Genomic DNA, 20,354 nt, shown 5'->3' on the forward strand with positions numbered 1-20,354 from the left:
CTTTTTTGGCAAAAAATCATAGTGGGCTCTTTTTTGGCAAAAAATCATAGTGGACTTGGACCATAGAAATGTGGACAAACTAAATAAGGAGATTTCTCCTCCCACCCCATATACTCTTAAAAGTCTCTTAAAATAAATTATTTTTAGTTAATTATAATCCTTTTTGGACTAAGTAATTTGGACAGATTTATTCAAATTGACCAAAGTTGTAAAATAAAATTAATTTAGATTTTACGTCTCCAAATTTACAAATTCAAAAGTTTAAATTTTTTTGAAAAATTACAAGTTAGTATTTACACATTTAAATTCACTCTTGACAAATATCATCTACATTAACTAATCTAAAAAATGTTAAAAAAAATATTGAGAGACTTTTTTGCGAATGTAAAGTGGTTGGAGAAGAAACTCACTTAATAAGGGAAACATTATCAATTACTCATCCACTTCAGGTTTTTTACAGTATATTTAACTCAATTTTGTTTTTTAACCTCTGTCAATGTACAAACAAGAAACGAGCGGTCAAATTAACTCATCTAAATTAAAGCATACAAATATATATATTTTATGTGATAATGTTTTATAATATATTTGTATTTGTATATCAAATTATGTGAGTAAATTTATAGTTCTTTAAAAATCAAAATTCCATTGATAAAAGAATACACAAAGAATTAACAAGAATCTTTATATGGCTAACTGATAGCGATTTAAGTTGTTTGCAATGAAAGTAAATCAGAAAAGAAATGATAATGAATGTGTTATTGTTTATTGAGATGAATATGTTATTTATACATAGCTTTTATTACATTGTTTTTGACTACCTTCTACTTAACTAACTAACTAAACAAGTGGTTAGTTAGTTAGTTGATCACATACAATCAAAACTTAACTTGAATTACAAATTGAATATGGAGAACGTTTAACGTTCTACGTTTTCTGATACTCAAAACCAAGAACGTTCTTGGTTTCCAACACTTTCCCTTAATTCAAGTTTCTAAGTAATTTTACACTTAACAATCTTCTTAGCTCTTCAAATCTACTTGTCCTCAAGGCCTTGATCATTATATCAGTCAACTGAACTTTAGTTTGACAATAAATGAGCTTCAATTTGGTTCTTCCAACTTGAACTCTTAAGAAGTGAAACTTTTTCTAAATGTGTTTGCATCTTCCATGAGACACATGGTTCTTTGCCATATTTATTGCTGAAATATTGTCAATCAGTAATGGAATTGGTCTGCAAATTTCCATCTTTAGCTCAGTTGTTAATGACTATGACCACAATGCTTGGCAGGCTGCATAGCTGCCAACAATATACTCAGCTTCGCATGATGATAGTGTTATCACATGCTACTTCTTTGAGCTTTATGCTATAGGTGATTTCATGACTTGGAATATATCCTAAAGTGCCCTTTCTATCATTCTTGTCTTCACACCAATCTGAGTTTGAATATCCCACTAAGTCTTCATTTTCATGTTTCAAATCTGTTGCAAACATAATGCCATGCCCAATTTTGCCGTGGATATATTTCATGATTCTCTTCACTATCAGCCAATGAAACTGTTTGGGTCTCTCCATGAATCTGTTTACCGCTCCTAAACTATAACAGATGTCAGGCCTTGTATTGCACAAGTATCTTATGGAACCAACAACTTGTTTGAATAAGGTCGAATCAGTCAGCTCTTCTTCAATTTCTATTTCCAGCTTTGCATTGATCTCCATTGGAATGGTTGTAGGGTTGCAATCAGCCATATTGAGTCTTCTCAGGACTTCTCTACATTACTTCTTCTGATGCATCAACAAACCTTCTTCAGTTTCAACAAACTTCATGCCCAGAAAGTAGCTTAATTTGCTTAAGTCTGTCATTTCAAACTCATCCTTCATGATTTCTTTAAATTCTATAATTGTCTTGTTGTTGCTGCCAGTCACCAATAAGTCATCACCATATAGGCACAACAAAATCATTGCACGCTCTCCATTCAATGTGGAATGCTTCACATAAACTCCATATTCTATTGTGCATTTGATCAATCCAATGCCAATTAGAAATGAATCAATTCTTTTGTTCCAAGCTTTTGGTGTTTGCTTCAAACCATATAGAGATTTCTTCAATTTGAATACTTTATCCTCATTTCCCTTAATCACAAATCCTGGTGGTTGAGAGACATACACCTCTTCTTTCAGCCATCCATTCAAAAATGCAGATTTCACATCAAGCTGGCACATCAGCTAGCCCCTAGCACATGTCGTTGCTATCACAGGCCTAATTGTCTCAAATCTGGCCATTGGAGCAAACACTTCATAATAGTTTATACCTACTCTTTGTAGGAATCCATTGGCAACCAATCTAGCTTTGTACTTAGCAATTGTTCCATCTGGATTTAGCTTCCACTTGTAGACCCACTTTACTCCAATTTTTTTTTAAGGCAGATATGTCAAGTACCATGTTTGATTTTTCTCAATTGCATCGATCTCATCCACCATTGCTTTCTTCCAGGGTCTTTTCTTCAATTTGTGAAGGTTGGTTAGCTGCTGACAATTTGCTTCTGTGTCCAATTCCAGCTCTCATGGTCAACAATCTTGACATCCCTACTGGCCACCACCTTGCCTCTGATAGGATCATATAGTTTGTAGGCACCTATTGGATGATACCCTACCAAGATCATTGCTTCACTTTTGTCCTACAACTTTCTTCTCTTCTGATCTAGTACATGTTTAAAACATAGAACACCAAATGTTCTTAAATGCCCCACTGCTGGCTTTCTTCCACTCCAGATCTCTTCTGGTACCTTCTCTTTTTTCTTTGTTGGACATTTATTCAAAATATAGACATCAGTTGATGCAGCTTCTCCCTAAAATTTATGTGGCAGTTCCTTCTCTTATATCATGCTTCTAGTCATGTCTAGAATGGTTCTATTTCTCCTTTCAGCTAGGCCATTGTGTTTAGGTGTGCAGGGAGCTGTTACCTCATGTTTAATTTCATTCTTGACACAAAAATCCTTCAATTCATGTGAAGTACATTCTCCCCCTCCATCTGTCCTTAACACTTTGATAGACTCTCCACTTTGTTTTTCCATTTTAACCTTGAAGTTTTTGAATGTCGCTAATGCTTCATCTTTGCTTTTAATCAAATAAATCCACAACATTCTACTAAATTCATCAACAAAAGTTATGAAATACTTATTACCTCCTAAGGATGACACTTCAAATGATCCACATATGTCACTATGAATCACCCCAAGAACGTTCTCCGCTATTGCTTGCACTTGTGATTGAAAAGAATTTCTTGATTGTTTATTTGCCATACATACTTCACACATCTTCTCAAGGACGTCAATCACAGGAATTCCACTCACCATCTTTTTGACTCCTAGCTGTTGCAAGCTTCTAAAGTTAAGATGGCCAAATCTTGAATGCCACAACCAGTTTTCATCAATTGAGCTTGTTGCCTTCAAACATTGAATATCAACAGCTTGTATGTTGATGACAAAGGTTTTGTTCCTGGAAAGATGAGCCTTGAGTATCATTTTCTTCTGCCTAACATAGAGTACATTTTCAATCATTATTGTCTTCCTATTTCTTCTCTTGATCACCATGTTTCCAGCTCCCTCAGCTTCCAAGGTTCTATCATCAACAAACTTGATCTTGCTCCTTCTTGATGTATCAATATATACCATCCATTCTTTATGACTTGTCATGTGATTGGAACAACCAATATCGAGGAACCATACCTGGGATGAAGTGTTCTTCGTTTGTGGTAGCCATTAACAAAATTGTGTCTGAAAACGAAGAATGTTCTCTATTTGCGGTTGCCAACAACAAGACTGTATCTGAGTCTAACGAAGAACATTCTTGAGCAGCACATGCTTCATCTTCTTATTTCTTCTTCTGTTTCCTTCCTTTGTCAGCCCAACATTCATCTGCATAATGTCCAAACTTCTCATTGTTATAACATTGCACCCTCTTCTTGTCAAAGTTTCTTGATTTTTCTTTTGATTTACCACTTGAATTTCCTCCTTTTGATGAAGATTCAGACTTATCTTCAGGTTTCTTGAATTTATTCTTCCTCTATTTCTTTTTCTGGTCTCCTTTCTTGTTGGCATATGCTACCAATGCCTGATTCCCAGAATTACCCCTACTCCTTTCATCCATTCTCAACTCTCTTTATTCTAGAGTTCCTTGCAACTCTTTAAGACTCAATGCAGAAATGTCTTTAGGTTCTCCAATCGCACACACAACATAATTGAACCTGGGATGCAATGATCTCAATATCTTTTCACATAGTTTTTTTTTTCAGTAAGCTTCTCACCACAGCTAGCCATCTAATTTGTGATACTCCTCAATCTTGAAATCCGATCTAAAATATTTTCTTATTCCTCCATCTGCAACAATTCAAACTGTTTTTGTAAGGTCTGCAATTTCACTTTCTTGACTTTGGTTCCTCTAGAATAACACTTCTCCAAAATGTCTCATGCTTCTTTTGCACTTCTTATATCAGAAATTTTTGTCAAAGTTGGATGTGTCAAGACATTGATGAAGAATGAAGATGGTCTTGCAATCTTTCTTCTTGGTTTCTTTAAAATTCAACTATGCTCCTTTGTTGGATTGTCTCTCAGATCTTCAAAATCTTTCTCTATGATTTCCAACACTTCTTGAAATCCAAACAATGCTCGAATCTGCATTCTCCATCCATCCCAATCTTTTTCATCAAAATGTGGCATGTGGGCTGGAAAATTTCCATTGTTTGCACTTGAACTCATTCTCACTACACTTGTGTTTGATCCTCACACTTCACTCATGTTTGTCACTCTTTGGGATCGAAACCTTGCTCGGGATACCACTTATTAGTGTTTTAAGCTGTTTGCAATGGAACTAAACCAGAAAAGAAAAGGAATGATAATGAATGTGTTATTGTTTATTGAGATGAATATGCTATTTATACATAGCTTCTATTACATTGTTTCTAACTACTTTCTACTTAACTAACTAATTAAACAAGTGATTAGTTAGTTAGTTGATCACATACAATCAAAACTTAATTTGAATACAAAACTAAATACGGAGAACGTTTAACGTTCTCCATTTTTTGATACTCAAAACCAAGAACATTCTTGGTTTCTAACATTAACAACTCTTTTAAATTATTTTAATGTATTTATTTATTTTGTTATGATTTCAAAAAATTAATTCAATAAAATGCAGAAAAATGACAAATGTTCCTGATTTAAAGTCTATGTCTGGTCTGCCAACTATGACAAAACAATAGCATTTGCGAACAAATAATATTTTATTTTGTATGTAGTTTTATATTTTTTATTTCATTTTATCAAGTTTAGACACTAAACATATATGTTTCATTTGATAGATAACATTTTTATTTTTATGCCATTATATTTGGGCAATAGCTACTACATACCACAAACCATATATTAAATTATTAGTAAGTGTGTGAAAATATATATAAAATAAACAAAGAGTTGTCAGTCTGATACTATTACCAATAATGTAATATTAGCTTTTCTATTGTGTGATTATTTTAGAGAGGATTATTAAATAAATAAATAAAAAACTAGAGATTTGAACTATGGTCATTTTATAAAAGTTAGGCTAAATTACATTTGTGGTCCTTTAACTTAGTCTCAAGTAACGTTTTAGTCCTTTATCTTTTTTTTTTCCCGATTTAGTCCTTTATTCCTAACAATATCAAATAAAGTATGAAAATATGAATTTATTTGAAGATTTGCGTTACGAATTTGATGAAATTTGTATTATATTGAAGAATATAATTAATTTTATAAGTTTTGATTGAATTTTTTTTTTAATTTTTGTATAAAAAAGGATAACATTGTTGAAATTTTAAAACATAAAATATCAAATTGTCACTTAAAATTAAAATAAAGGACCAAGTCGGGAAAATTCAAAAAAAAATTCAATCAAAACTCATAAAATTAATTATATTCTTCAATATAATACAAATTTCATCAAATTCGTAACGTAAATCTTCAAATAAACTCATATTTTCATACTTTATTTGATATTTTTTGGAATAAAGGACTAAATCGGGAAGAAAAAAAAAGATAAAGAACTAAAACGTTACCTGAAATTAAGTTAAGGGACCACAGATGTAAGTTAGCCAAGATTTTACATAAGAGAACATGAATGTGATACTATTAACAAACGCTTTCTTATGTATGTAGTAGTTTGACACTCAAACGATTCATTTGTCAAAAAATTATATTTCAAAATAAATGATTATTTTTAATTAACGATGAACCATTAATATATTTTACTTTTAATTTAATATTTTTCATTTTATATTAATGATTACGATGAATATATTGATATTTGATAATAATATTTTAGTAATTATTATTATTTTCTCTTTTATTTTAATTTTTCTTTTTTAATGTTTGTAACATGATCAATTGAATTACACATTATAAAATAAAAGAAATATATTTTATGAGAATTAACAACACGTTCTTTTAACAGTACACTTATTCATATATTACTTAAAAGTACTGAGATTTACTAAACTATGTAATGCCTACATAAATTTTTAAGTCCCATTTAAATTGTAACTAATAAGAAAAAGTTTATTTTTTTACGAAAATAAGAAAAAGTGTTATTTAGTTGCATCTCATGAATTTCTAGTATTATAAAAAAAGTAGGCTAAATTACATCTGTGGTCCCTTAACTTAATTTCAGGTAACGTTTTAGTCCTTTTATCTTTTTTTTTTTCCGACTTAGTCCTTTATTCCTAAAAATATCAAATAAAGTATGAAAATATGAGTTTATTTGAAGATTTGCGTTACGAATTTGATGAAATTTGTATTATATTGAAGAATATAATTAATTTTATGAGTTTTGATTGAATTTTTTTTTGAATTTTTGTATAAAAAAGGATATCATTGTTGAAATTTTAAAACATAAAATATCAAATGGTCACTTAAAATTAAAATAAAGGACCAAGTCGAGAAAAAAAAAAGATAAAGGACTAAAACGTTACCTGAAATTAAGTTAAGGGACCACGAATGTAATTTAGCCAAAAGTACGTTGAAGAATATGCCAAAAGAGTATGTATTGCTATCTTTTTCGTATTTCACTGGTTATTTTATTTCCAAATTCATATCCAAATCATATAATTTTTTTGGTTGATGTATGAAAATATATAACACTAATACATAAGCAAATTGGCCCAAAAAATGATAATTCAATATATGCAAGCATTATCACAATTAAAAAATAAAAATAAAAAGCCAACCTAAGGCTACACATAAGGCGGTTTTGATTGAATTTGCCTAAAATCGAAACTTAAATCGTGTAATTAAGGAACATTGGATTGGGTATGATAGAAAAGATATTTGTGATAATATTGAGTTTGGTAGAGTAAAAACATTTATTTTCTTTGAGTTGAGTATTAGGTTATCTATTTTTTTTTTTTAATTTCATTATTAACATCAGATCATCATATTCTTTTTAAAAAATGAATCAATTTTAATTTTTTTAAAAAGTATAGTGTAATTTATTTTTACTATTTTTAATATTTAATGAAAATTTTAAGCATCAAAATAACTAAAGCGCAACAGCTTTAAGTAACTAAATAATTTTTAGAAACTTTGTTATTTGGGTAAAGTGTCTTGGGTTTGATTTTATACTACCTCAAAATTTTGTAGCGATTGACTATTATGTGAAACCAAGACTTCCCATTTAGAACCATTTATGCGACTCACACTATTTTTTTTTGGATCGATTCGGGTTGTGTTGGTTAGGTTGGTTGGATTGACCCAACTCATGTACAACCTTAAACCAAGTTGATATAATTTGAGTTTAACAATAAGTATTGTCAGAGTAAATAATTGGACATTGACAACTAACACAATTCATTAATTGGATAGTAATTCTGTGGTGAAAGTTACAATCATTTTGTGAGAAAATAAAATTAACGGTTTCTATTAATTAAGTGTAAAGCTGATTTACACTATTAGTGTTAAGAGCAATAATAGTTAGTTACAATTAGTTAGAATTAGAGTTAGTTATAGTGGTTAGGTAGTTAAAATTAGAGTTAGTTAGAGAAAGTAGTTAGAAGGTTAATCTTCACTAAGCAATATAAAAGGAGTATCATTGTATCATTTTTCATAATTTATTAAATCGATTTCATTTTATGTTTTTTCAATGGACATCTCAAACAATGTCTTCCAATTTTTCTCCCAATTCTTTTATTTCTAATATGGTATCATCGTCTTGGTTGCGATTCCACATTCTACTTCTGTTGTCGCTATTCCAAAGACAACATCCACAACTTTTCTATGTCATCTTTGATTTATGATTTACTCTATTGTTTGTCATCTATGGAAGAGATCAAATATAGAAAATAAGTTTTTGTCACTACCATTGAAGTAACAATGTTAATCACAAGAAATGAGAATTTAAATTGTGACCCTTTTAAAATTTTGATTCTTGTGCTTAATTTAAATTAATTCAATACCAATCTTAGTTGAAATAGAATATTTTTGATATGTTAGAAGTAAATAAAACAAATTAGTGTATAGTGAAGTGTAATTTTTGTGTCAAAATAATTAAAGATAAGAAATAGAAAAATCACACAAAAAAAGTGTATTGGTTCAACCAACTCGGGCTAGTCCAGTCCTCACAATCGTGAGATATTCATTATGTGCTTCAGAACCAAAATGTTCTATTTCACAACTTTTCTCTTGATCACATCTTGATCAATTACAAACTTCACCTTTCAACCTTGAAAGGATTTTTACAATCACCTTTCAACCTTAAAATGATTTTTACAAACACATTCAATCTAACATAAGATAAACTTGAGTTACAAATGATGTGTATGATAAAAGTGTTTGAGATCTTGAAACTTCTCAACACTTGTTTGAGATAAATAAAGACAAACTCGGTAAATGATGATCCACAAATATAGTGAAAAGAGTTGGAGTTTTCTTGAAGAGTTTTTGACTTGTTATTACTTGAACAAGTGTTGGTAGATTTGTAATTGAACTCTTACATTCATCTTCCAATTGATCTTCAATTTAAAGATGATAAAATGCTTCGAATATTCAGTTTAAAGTGAATATAGTCGTTGGGCACATTTTCCAAGTGACATATATATTTTAAAGCAATTAAACATGTGTTTATATTGTTGTCCAAAATGTTATTAACAAACGAAGAACGTTCTTGTTTTTAGGTGTGATGGAAAATGTGAATGAATGAGTGAATGAGTTGTGAAATATAAGTTGATATTGTTTCAAATCAGAATTATGTAGAGCTTTCTGCAAAATAATGTACGTATAATGTACTTGCGTCCTTGCTCACAACTCATTAATTTGGAGATAAATCTTGAGGCTATTTTCCTTATTTATGCATTCAACTCGAGTTATGGACTTCACCATTGATTTGAGCAATCTTGATACTCTTTAAATTATGATTTAGAATGTGGAAAATAATATATTTTAATTATCTTTTTAAAAGAGAATAACCAGAATATTCTTTTTTTAAACTAAAACGTTTTTGGTTTTGTGTTGTATGGAAAACATGGATGAGTGATTTAGTAGTTGTCTAGACTCAATCATTTGTCTCAAAAGCATGATGTACTTTATGTAAAAAGGTGTGTAGTAGCAGTGTTCTTGTTGTCCTAGTTGTCTTTGCTCATAGCTCATCAATCTAGATATTGATCTTGATGTTGTTTACTTCTTTGAGCCTTTAACTAGACTTTTTTGGTATGAGTATTATTTTTGTAGTCTTGACATGTGCTTATCTTAAGATCTGGACTATGTAAATGATTCATTTTACTTATGCGAATAAATGAAATAACTAGAATGATTTTCGTTTTTCCAAACTTCAGTTTTTAATAAACCATAATAATCTTCGTTGTTCTAAACTTCTGTTTTTAATAAGTCAAAATAATCTTTGTTTTTTCATACTTTTGTTTTTAATAAACCAGAATGATTTTTTTGTTTTTCCATACTTCTATTTTTAATAAACTATAATGATCTTCGTTTTTCTAGATTTTGTTTTTAATAAACTAGGATGATCTTCGTTTTTTCAGATTTTTGTTTTTTAATAAACCAGAATGATCTTCGTTTTTCAAACTGCTATTTTTTAATAAATCAGAATGATTTTCGTTTTTTGAGACTAATTTTGTCATAAATTTCCAATTTAGTTAAGACATGATTTTCTTTGATTTATAACATAGTGTGACCATTGATTGTTGTATGAATGTATTTTATCACCTTCTTCATGAAAATTATATCTTAAAGATGTAATAATCATTCACTTGAACGATTGATATATGATATATTTTTTTTTTGAGATTCTTTTATTATTGAGTAGATACTTATGAATTTTGATGAAGTGAATGACTTCTTGCTTGTTCACTTATGCAATTAATGTTCCTTAAATAAAACTCAAGTGAAATTATTAGTATATCACATTCATAAAACTTAATCATTTATTTCATAAGATTTGTTGTCATTAAAACATATATAAAAAAGGTTTTTACCTCAACAACCACCACTTACTAAAATTGATTTATAAGACGATTCTCATGCTACTTCTATATTCTTGGATCCAACATTAAATATTGATCAATAAGATAATTGATGAGGTCGTCTATGAAACAACAAGCACGATCGATCTTGTATTTGTAACTGTCGATTTCATCTCCCAAAATGCAAATAAACATAAGGAATACGCCATAGATCCCTTCAAGAGAGTTGTGTTGATACTAGATCGAAAAATACATTCCAAGATCGATCTTTTATTAAATATAATTTCATTTTATGTTTTTCCAATTGAAATCTCAAACAATGGCTTCCCTTTTTTATCTTAACTCTTATATTTCTAATATATAATCATCACCTTAGTTGCGATTTTGCATTCCACTTTCGTTGTCACTATTACAAAGATAACATCCACCACTTTTCTATGTCATCTTTGATCTACATATTTTCTTCATGATTTAGTCTATTGTTTGTCATCTATGGAAGATATCAAAAATAAAAAATAAGTTTTTGCCACTACTACCACTTACTAAAATAGATTCAACAGACGATTCTCAAGCTACTTTTTTATTTTTGGATCCAACATTAAATAATTGACGAGGTTGTCTCTGAAACAAAAAACATGATCGATCTTGTATTTTTGACCACTGATTTCATCTCCCAAAATGCAAATAAACGCAATGAACACGTCATAAATCCCTTAGAGTCGTGTCGGTACTAGGTCGACAAATGCATTCCAAGACATTCATTTTTACTTTAAATTTTACCACGCCAACTTCAGCATTGCCTTTGATCCCACAACAATAAGATAATTGCCAAAATATATACTCCTTTAGAAATCAAGAACTGCATCAAACACTCTACTTCAATTATTTGTATTGATTTCATCTTCCTCCCAGTAAATTTAGTGTGCCTTTCATGCTCCGAGTTTGAGAAGTTATTTTCAATAACAACTATGTTGTCATAGGAGATGATAAAAAAACACCGATCTAGTCCGAAAAATATATCTACAACGCTGGCTCTATGTTTTAGATCTAGAGACAATCAACATCGTTTGTAATTGAGCGTGTTCTCTAGCAACAACTTCAAATGCAACTCTTTCGACATCATTTGTTTCTTTACTGCCACTTTAGTTGTTTGCAATCTTATATCATAATTTTTGTTGTAGTCCAATTGTATTTTAGATTACATTTTTCTAAATGTTTGAACAATTGTAACCAAACTCATAATGATAAATTTTTCATTTCTAAGTTTGTAAAGACCGTTAAAAATATCAATAGTTGATTAAAATTAATTAAAATTAGTTACAGTAGTTTAATAATTATAATCAAAGTTAGTTAAAAAAATAGTTAAAAATTTATTATTCACTAACCAATATAAATAAAAATATCATTGTATTTTTGCCATTCTTGCCGCGTTGAATTTTTTCAAATAATACCAGCCCAAATCTGTCAAAATTATACGGTGGCGTGCTTCTAGATTATATATATATATATATATTTCACTTTAGAAGAGTTGATTCCCCCGCTTGATTATTCGAGTTGTACTTGTACATATCAATTCAATATTGATTAAAAAAAGAAGTTCAACATTGACGTAACTATGCAAAATGCAATATTTTATCATTATTGATTTAAATCCTTAAATAAATGATATAAACTATTGATGATTAAATCAATTATAATGATTACAATATTAATAATTAATTTCGCTAGTTTATTAATTTCTCACTTTACATAGTGGAATTCTATTTTTTCAAACTATAATAACAACCTAAACCTCCATAATTACTCAACACCATGTCAAATTTTCACAATTTCCCTCTTCTACTAACTCTATTCTTTCTCCTATTACCAAATCCAACAATATCCAAAAATGGATGCACCGATAAATGCGGAAGCGTTCACATTCAATTTCCATTTAATCTCAAAAACAACAACACAAACCAAACCAATGCTCACGGATTCGATTTATCATGTACAAATGAACACGAAACCGTGTTAGAATTTCCCACAATTCCACTCAAACTTTTCATCAAACGCATAGACTACATATCTCAAAGGTTCCAAATCTACGACCCAAAAAACTGTCTTTCAAGTCAACTATTAAAGTTAAAAAATTTATCAGTTTCGCCGTTTCGATTTCACTTCCACGAGTATAACATACAGCGCAACGTTTCGTTCTTTCGTTGCGATTCGAATAATGGGTGTTCGATTTTGCAACGTGATTTTGGCGGTGATTTTATTGATCCTGAATTGGTTTCATGTAGAAAAGTTAGTGATGTTATGTCGGTGGGTTGGGTGGTTGAGGAATGGGATGAAGATGATTTGACAGAGAGTTTGATTATGGAATGGTCTAAACCGAATTGTAGTTTTTGTGAAGTTCAAGGGCAAAAATGTAAATGGAAAGATGGTGGTGGTAGTAGAGGTGGTGAAGTTGAATGTTTTGTTTGTCCTTCAAGTGGGATTGCAAGATCTACTGTTCTTCTAATTACTGCTGGTATGTTACATTCTTTCTTTTCTCTTTTGTTGGCTGTTTATTAGAAATGTTATTTGGATTTCAATTTCATAAGTGAGGTTGTATTTTAGAGTTAGATAGTTATTTGGAAGTTAATTAGAACATTAATTGAATTTATTCAACTAACTCATTTATTAGTGGCGGTTAATAAGCGGTTCATCGTAGACCAATATTTAAATGATATCCGAAAATCTAACGGTTAACACTCAATGAAATTTAAGCTAACCGTTCTACTGATTTTTAGGACTAAACTCAATTGATATCATTTCGATAAAATTAAGAAAAAATATGTGTCCATCAAAACTCAACTTGTCGTAACGAAATCAATAAGGTCACCGTCTCAGCTGAAAAGACGAGGATATCCGTTAATTTATATTTCTGAAGAGTGTCGTTGATCGTTATTAAAGTTTAAGGTGACTTTTAAGTACTGGTTCACAGTAGAATTTGTATTAATTTGTTAGCAAAATTAATATATTGGTATTTTATCATAACTTCTCATTTCATATTAGTTTTCTTAGCCATTAATATATATAGTTTGAATTTAATTAGTATGCAATGTAATGTAAAATAGTTTTACATAGATAATTAAAGAGATATTTTAAAAACTAATATATAATAGAGTGACATAGTAGTGAAATATGACCAGATTCATGTGTAATATTTTTTTCACCCACAATGCATATGAATTAAATTATAATAAAAAATAGTTTCAGTCGTTGGCCTTTTTTAGTCTTTAACTTTTTAAATTCTAATTGTTACATATGATCCAACAATTTGGCTAGAAATTAATGTTTTATAACATATAAGTTGCATCAAATCTAATTTTAGAACAAATGAGTGTATATTGAAAGAAAAAAAATGATAAAGGACTAACTAGAAAATTAGGATAATTAATTTTTGCGTTTGTTAAAAAGTTTGAAATAATTTGTTTTGCATGTGACATCATTTTCATGAACAGGGGTCATAGTTGGTTCAATACTTTTGCTACTATTGGTAAATGGATTGCTTCGCCTTTATCGCTATTTTAAGATGAAAGGAGATGACTTAGATAGGATAGAGAAATTCTTGGAAGATTATAGGGCAATGAAACCTACAAGATTCACTTATGCTGATATTAAGAGAATAACAAATGGTTTCAAGGAGAGTTTAGGAGAAGGAGCTCATGGAACAGTGTTCAAAGGCATGCTGTCCCAAGAAATTCTTGTAGCTGTGAAGGTACTCAATGAAACACAAGGAGATGGAAAAGATTTCATCAATGAAGTTGGAACGATGGGAAAAATTCATCATGTTAATGTTGTTCGCTTGCTCGGATTCTGCGCTGATGGATTCCACCGTGCTCTTGTCTATGATTTCTTTCCAAATGGGTCATTGCAAAATTTCTTGGCTCCATTGGAGAATAAAGATGTTTTTCTCGGTTGGGAGAAGTTGCAACAAATTGCGCTTGGTGTTGCGAGAGGGATTGAGTATCTCCATATTGGTTGTGATCATAGAATTCTTCATTTTGATATCAATCCACACAATGTGTTAATAGATGATAACTTGAGTCCTAAGATTACTGATTTTGGACTTGCTAAATTGTGTCCGAAAAATCAAAGCACAGTGTCTATGACAACAGCTAGAGGAACCTTAGGCTACATTGCGCCTGAAGTTTTCTCAAGAAACTTTGGAAATGTATCTTATAAGTCTGACATTTACAGTTATGGAATGTTGTTGCTCGAGATGGTTGGAGGAAGAAAGAATACTAATATGTCATCCGAGGAAACATTCCAAGTTTTGTACCCCGAATGGATCCATAATCTTATCGAAGATAAAGATGTACATGTTAATATTAATGTTGAAGATGAGGGAGACATTAGAATTGCAAAGAAACTTGCACTTGTAGGACTTTGGTGTATTCAATGGAATCCGGTGGATCGTCCATCCATGAAAACTGTGGTACAAATGCTTGAAGGAGAAGGAGAAAAGTTAATGGCACCCCCTACTCCTTTTGACTCTATTGGTTCTACTAGATCAAATGCAATTATTCCAACTAGACATTTAAATTTTGAGTTAGAAGTTATTCATGAAGTAGAGTAAATGAGTTTACTTTCAGATTCATCAAATGTAATTTATACTTTATTATACTTTTTTATTCTAATTTACTTTATAATAATTTTAAAATGAATTCGTTACCACTCACTTGCAATGAGTTTTTTTTCTTCCTTTGTTTCACTGATGTGGCCTTCATAATTCAAGTGGCTGGTTATGTTATAACATCAATTTTTTTATAAACAATTTGCTGCAGCATTTGTTATTTTTGTTACATCAGTTACTTGCCATAACTGATTTAACAAAATTTTGTTATGATTGCTATTAGTTCAAAACTTGTATTGAGCTGCCTAATATTTGCATATGGTTCTCAATGTGAGCAGAACTTAGGAGTGAGGCAAGTTCATGTAACTGTTCAATTTTCTTCTGTTTTCCTTGCATTATGTGTATCTACTGTTTTCTCTTTTGTTTTACTAGTTGCAAACTATATCACTAATATGTTTAATATTGCTTCTAGCATAATATGTATCAATATTAAGTATAGAATTTGAAAAATAGTGTGCATTTTGTATGCCTGTAGTGTATTCGAAAAATTACATTCAAAATCATAATATTTTTGTCTACAAAATGAAAAAGTATGCATGTGTTAGTCTACTTATTCCATTTGATTATTACCATATTTCAAAAAGTAATCTGAATATAGCACCACGATATAAATTACACTTTGCACCACAAAAAGACACGAGAAACAAATAATGAAGGAAGAATAACGAGTTGCAGAATTGCAACAAAGCCTCATTTCTTTGCCATAGTTTACAATTACAACCAGAAAAATTTTCACACTTGAATAATTGCACAAAATTAGTCTGTAATCTTTATATATACAATGACCAACGATTTGGAATTAAATGTGTTTGTCAAGATCAATTGTCCAATGAATAATTAGTTGTGGCTTGGCTAGTACTACTGGAATCACTCCATGATGTATGGTCAGAGTTGATATCATCATGATTTCTATAAGTTTCATTTGGATAAAAAGAAGGTCTTGGAGGAAGTTCAAGGTTTTCAGTTTTCCCTTCAAGCATCTCCACTACTTTGTTCATTGAAGGACGATCACTTGGTTTCAACTGAATACACCAAAGTGCAACCATAAACATCTTTTTAGCTACATTAATTCCCTCTTCTGAGACATCTTTCATTATTTCAATATCTTTCTCTTCTTTAAATTGATCATAAATCCAAAATGGGAAGTAATGCTGACTTGAATGCTCTGCGTGAGGATTTGAGTTTTTCCTCTTACCTGCCATTTCCATCAAAAGCATTCCAAAGCTATATACATCAGCCTTGTAAGACACTCCACCAATATTTTTGTAGAACAATTCAGGAGCCATGTAACCCAAAGTTCCTCTTGCTGCAGTTAATGGGACAATGCTATCATTCACAGGATACAACTTTGCAAGTCCAAAATCCGAAACCTTTGGAACGAAGTCTTCATCTAGAAGAATATTATGAGGCTTGATATCAAAATGTAGAATTTGCATATCACAACCTTGATGTAGATACGCTATCCCACGAGCTATTCCAAGAGATATTTCATATATTTTCTCGTAACTCAATGGGTCAGTTCCTTCTTTAGGGAAAATGTATTTATCCAATGACCCATTAGGCATGAATTCATAAACAAGTGCGCTCTTTTTCCCCTCAACACAATATCCAACAAGACGAACTACATTAACATGATGTATTCTTCCGATGGTAGCAACTTCATTAATAAAATCTTGTCCATTATTAACATTGGATTTCGTCAACATCTTTATTGCAACATCTGGACCACTTCTTAACTTTCCTTTGTATACAGCGCCAAAACCACCTTGACCCAATTTCACTCTTAAACCTCCAGTCATCTTCTTGATTTCTTTGTATTCATACCTAATGGGATTTAGATTGCTCTCTAGCAAAAAGTTTTCAATGTTGTGATACATTGATAAATGTCTTCTTCTCCATTTGTAAATAAATAGCACAAGTAAAAGAACAACTCCAAATAGAAATCTGGCTGCTAAGAATATTGGTAGAACATTTCTTCCTATGAATATTCCTCCATCAAAATATTGTAGTCCAACTGGGTTGTCCAATTGTCTTGTGCTGAATGTGATTCTACTTCTAAATCCTGCATTGATATTTCAATACAAGAATTAGGAGAAGCAGCATACTTTCAATCTGATTTAATTGTGTTCAAGTATAAAATATTATAACAAAAAACAAGTACAAGGTTCTTACCAATAAAAATGCCTCTAAGATAAGCTGCAAAACACAAAAGAAAAATATATTAAAACTAATTCAATACAAAAAATTATACATATAACTCAGAAAACAGAACCTAGTATACTAAATGTAAGCCAATGAAATACCAAACAATTACAAAACAATAATGAAGCAAATTAATCCTTACCACGAGTATAACCAAATATCTGCTGCTGAAGTTCTGAAACACCACAAAACAATAATATAATTAGCTTATAATTAAATTCTTGAAATTGAATAAAAGACTTAAATATTGAATTTTTTGTCAAAAATACACACCGCACTTATCGGTTGTTTGGTAAGCATAATGACAAAAGTGCTTATCACATTCAACTTCTCCACTATCTTCATCAACAACCTTACAACTTATCCCCTTTCCACATCTATCTTCACAAATCAAAGGCAACCACGAAACCTCAACTCCACCAATCACCATCCCATGAATCTCACCATACGAAAAATTACCCTCCATCGAAATCTCCAAATTACCCCTTGGTTTAGCCAAAGTAGCCACCATAAAATCACACCCAACCTTAATATCCCTAACATGATACTCATACAATGATGGTTCCAAAACAGCATAAACATTATTATTCCATTTATACCCTGGTTTGTTACAACGACTCGTGTCCACCTTAACGTACCGTGGATCTTCAATTGGATTTAAACAATTGTAATAAGCTATCCTCGTTGGATCTGTTGGATCTAAAATGAACGGCTGAGATCCAAACTCATCTTCGTTAAGTATGTTATTGAAACTTCGGTCGTATAAAAAATACCGTGGGATGAAAGAACAATTTGCGTCTTCCACTGCACCCGCATCACTTAATAAAATTTTATTTCTTTTGTAATCAATGTGTTGTACATAGTATTTACCTGTGAACATAGTTAATAATGGACCGTCTTTTTTGCAATCTAATTCGTACCTTGAGTCGCCGCAGTGGTTTGGATCGGTTTTGAGACGAAATGGGTACGTTATGTTGTGAATTTTGCCACATGTTGAAATGGGACATGGTTGGTGATGCTTAGCTAGAGAATGTTGATGAAAAAGGAGAAGGATTGAAACAAATGTTGATACTAGTTTGTGTAGATATGATGAACATGAATATGAAGCTTGTATTTTCATCATTCAAGTCTTCAAGAAGATGTTAATATTAGAAATGGAATCCCTCGCAAGCAAATCTAGTGATTGCTTTTGCGTTTTTTAATTTTATAAACAATCATTTAATTAACAACTTTTTCCACTATGGCTTGCCGTCTTTGCCTTTGCTTTCACATTGTTGAATTTTTTCTTCTTTTTTCATTCCTACCATACCCATATTAAATTCGGCAAGCTGGAAGCATATTTACAATATATGGGACATTTATCGCGAATAAATTTTGTCTGTGTGTGAATAAATTGGTTAATTTTGGGGTTTTTTATTTTCAATAACTCAATTTAAAAAAAAATAAAAACTAAATCATTCATTTTTGAAAACTATATATCAAATTATCTATTTTTTGATATAGTTTATTTTTAATTAAAGAAATCGTCTTTTAAAAAGAAATTCTTACATCCAATATCTTTTTTAAGTTAACGAGAATATATATATATAATTTAGTAAAATTAATTCATAAAAAACAACACAAATTTTATAAAAATTATGTAAATTGATTATAGTTGTCCGTAATATTTAGACAATGATTTCGAGTATAATTAGTTAATCAACGTAATTCATATTTTCTTGATATTTTGTGATACAATGTTTCCCCTTTATATATGTGTCAATATTCTTCATATTGAGTATGATATTTAGTTACATATCATGCATATGCACTAAATAATTTTGACGAACGTAAGAATATGCAACTGTGACATATGAACAAGACATGCGTATAGTTTGAAAATTTCTACAATCAGACCATTTTCTTAAAAAATTAACTTTAAAATGATCAAGTATTTTTTTTATGAATGAATTTTCATAATATATATATATATATATATATATATATATATATATATATATATATATATTCGTTAACTTAAAAAAAGTTGGATATAAGAAGTCACTTTTTTAAAAGACGACTTTATCTATTAAAAAGAAAAAAAATACCTTAAAAAATTTGTTATTTACAAATGCAACTTATAATTAAGTTAAAAAAGAGATAAGAATATACAAAAGCAACTTATAATTAATTTAGAAAAGAGATAAGAATAATCTTAAAAAAAAAATTCAAAATTGACTTATTAAAAAAAAAACCCTTATTTTGGAGTTTCATTACAATATTTTACTTTGAGAAATTCTAAAAAAAATTTTAGGCCTAGGTTTTTATTCTACCAATAGTTTGGTGTAACTTTTTTCGCTTTACTAAAATAATGTTTTGGTTCTTTTATTTTGGTCCACTTTATGTTTTTAAGATTTTTGTTTTTTTTATTAATAGTATTGTTTCTCGTTTTTTTGTCGGGGGATAAGTGATGTCAAGTTAGTTGGGACAATAATTATACAGGGAACACTTTCATACTTTAGAATTTAGATGAACATAGTACTCAATAATGATCATACAAAATTATATCATTATTTTATATATAATTAATTGCTAAAGAATTTAAATTTTGAGTTGATTTTATTTTAAAAATAAATACTTTTTTTGGTATTTAATCAAACTTATGTTAGCTAAGGATTTGCCTAATTTAAAGAATTTGCTTAATTTTTTTTTGTCAATTTTTTTATTTATTCTGAGTACACGCTTTTGGCTTAAAACAAAAATATTTTTGGGCACAACAATCATCAAATGCTAAATTAAATCTTCACTCATTCATGAATCTAACGTGTTTCCATGAATGAATTGACTACTTCGCACCAGCTTTCTTTATGTAATCATAATTTTGCTGTTTTTGTCGCGTTGAATATTTTTTCAAATATGCGTGCAAATATGTTGACGTACAACAATTTTCATACCGCTTAAAAAGAAAAATAATAATGGTTTTAGTCACCGTAAATTTTAATTTT

General features: G+C 30.0%; 2 protein-coding genes across 2 annotated transcripts; one reads left to right on the plus strand and one right to left on the minus strand.

Annotated features, from left to right (window-relative positions):
* Positions 1-12,289: 12,289 nt before the first annotated feature.
* LOC101509405 (rust resistance kinase Lr10-like) lies at positions 12,290-17,231 on the plus strand. The gene is made up of 2 exons (XM_004498357.4): positions 12,290-13,017; positions 13,994-17,231. Exons 1-2 carry the CDS (start codon positions 12,318-12,320, stop codon positions 15,109-15,111), a joined length of 1,818 nt encoding a protein of 605 aa, XP_004498414.1. The 5' UTR covers positions 12,290-12,317; the 3' UTR covers positions 15,112-17,231.
* Positions 15,820-18,675, minus strand: LOC101509729 (LEAF RUST 10 DISEASE-RESISTANCE LOCUS RECEPTOR-LIKE PROTEIN KINASE-like 2.1). Its single transcript, XM_004498358.4, has 4 exons — positions 17,644-18,675; positions 17,513-17,545; positions 17,341-17,364; positions 15,820-17,230 (listed from the first exon to the last, which is right to left on the minus strand). Exons 1-4 carry the CDS (start codon positions 18,491-18,493, stop codon positions 15,987-15,989), a joined length of 2,151 nt encoding a protein of 716 aa, XP_004498415.1. The 5' UTR covers positions 18,494-18,675; the 3' UTR covers positions 15,820-15,986.
* Positions 18,676-20,354: the final 1,679 nt, after the last annotated feature.

This window comes from Cicer arietinum, chromosome 4, assembly GCF_000331145.2.
Source record: "Cicer arietinum cultivar CDC Frontier isolate Library 1 chromosome 4, Cicar.CDCFrontier_v2.0, whole genome shotgun sequence".
In the NCBI taxonomy this organism is placed as follows: domain Eukaryota; kingdom Viridiplantae; phylum Streptophyta; class Magnoliopsida; order Fabales; family Fabaceae; genus Cicer; species Cicer arietinum.

Coding starts and splice junctions, on each gene's coding strand:
- LOC101509729 (XM_004498358.4), bottom strand. CDS start 18,493: ATGATGAAAATACAAGCTTCATATTCATGTTCATCATATCTACACAAA. Junction 17,546..17,643: donor CCAAACAACCGATAAGTGCG/GTGTGTATTTTT, acceptor GTGGTGTTTCAG/AACTTCAGCAGCAGATATTT. Junction 17,231..17,340: donor TCTTAGAGGCATTTTTATTG/GTAAGAACCTTG, acceptor ATATCAATGCAG/GATTTAGAAGTAGAATCACA.
- LOC101509405 (XM_004498357.4), top strand. CDS start 12,318: ATGTCAAATTTTCACAATTTCCCTCTTCTACTAACTCTATTCTTTCTC. Junction 13,018..13,993: donor TGTTCTTCTAATTACTGCTG/GTATGTTACATT, acceptor TTTCATGAACAG/GGGTCATAGTTGGTTCAATA.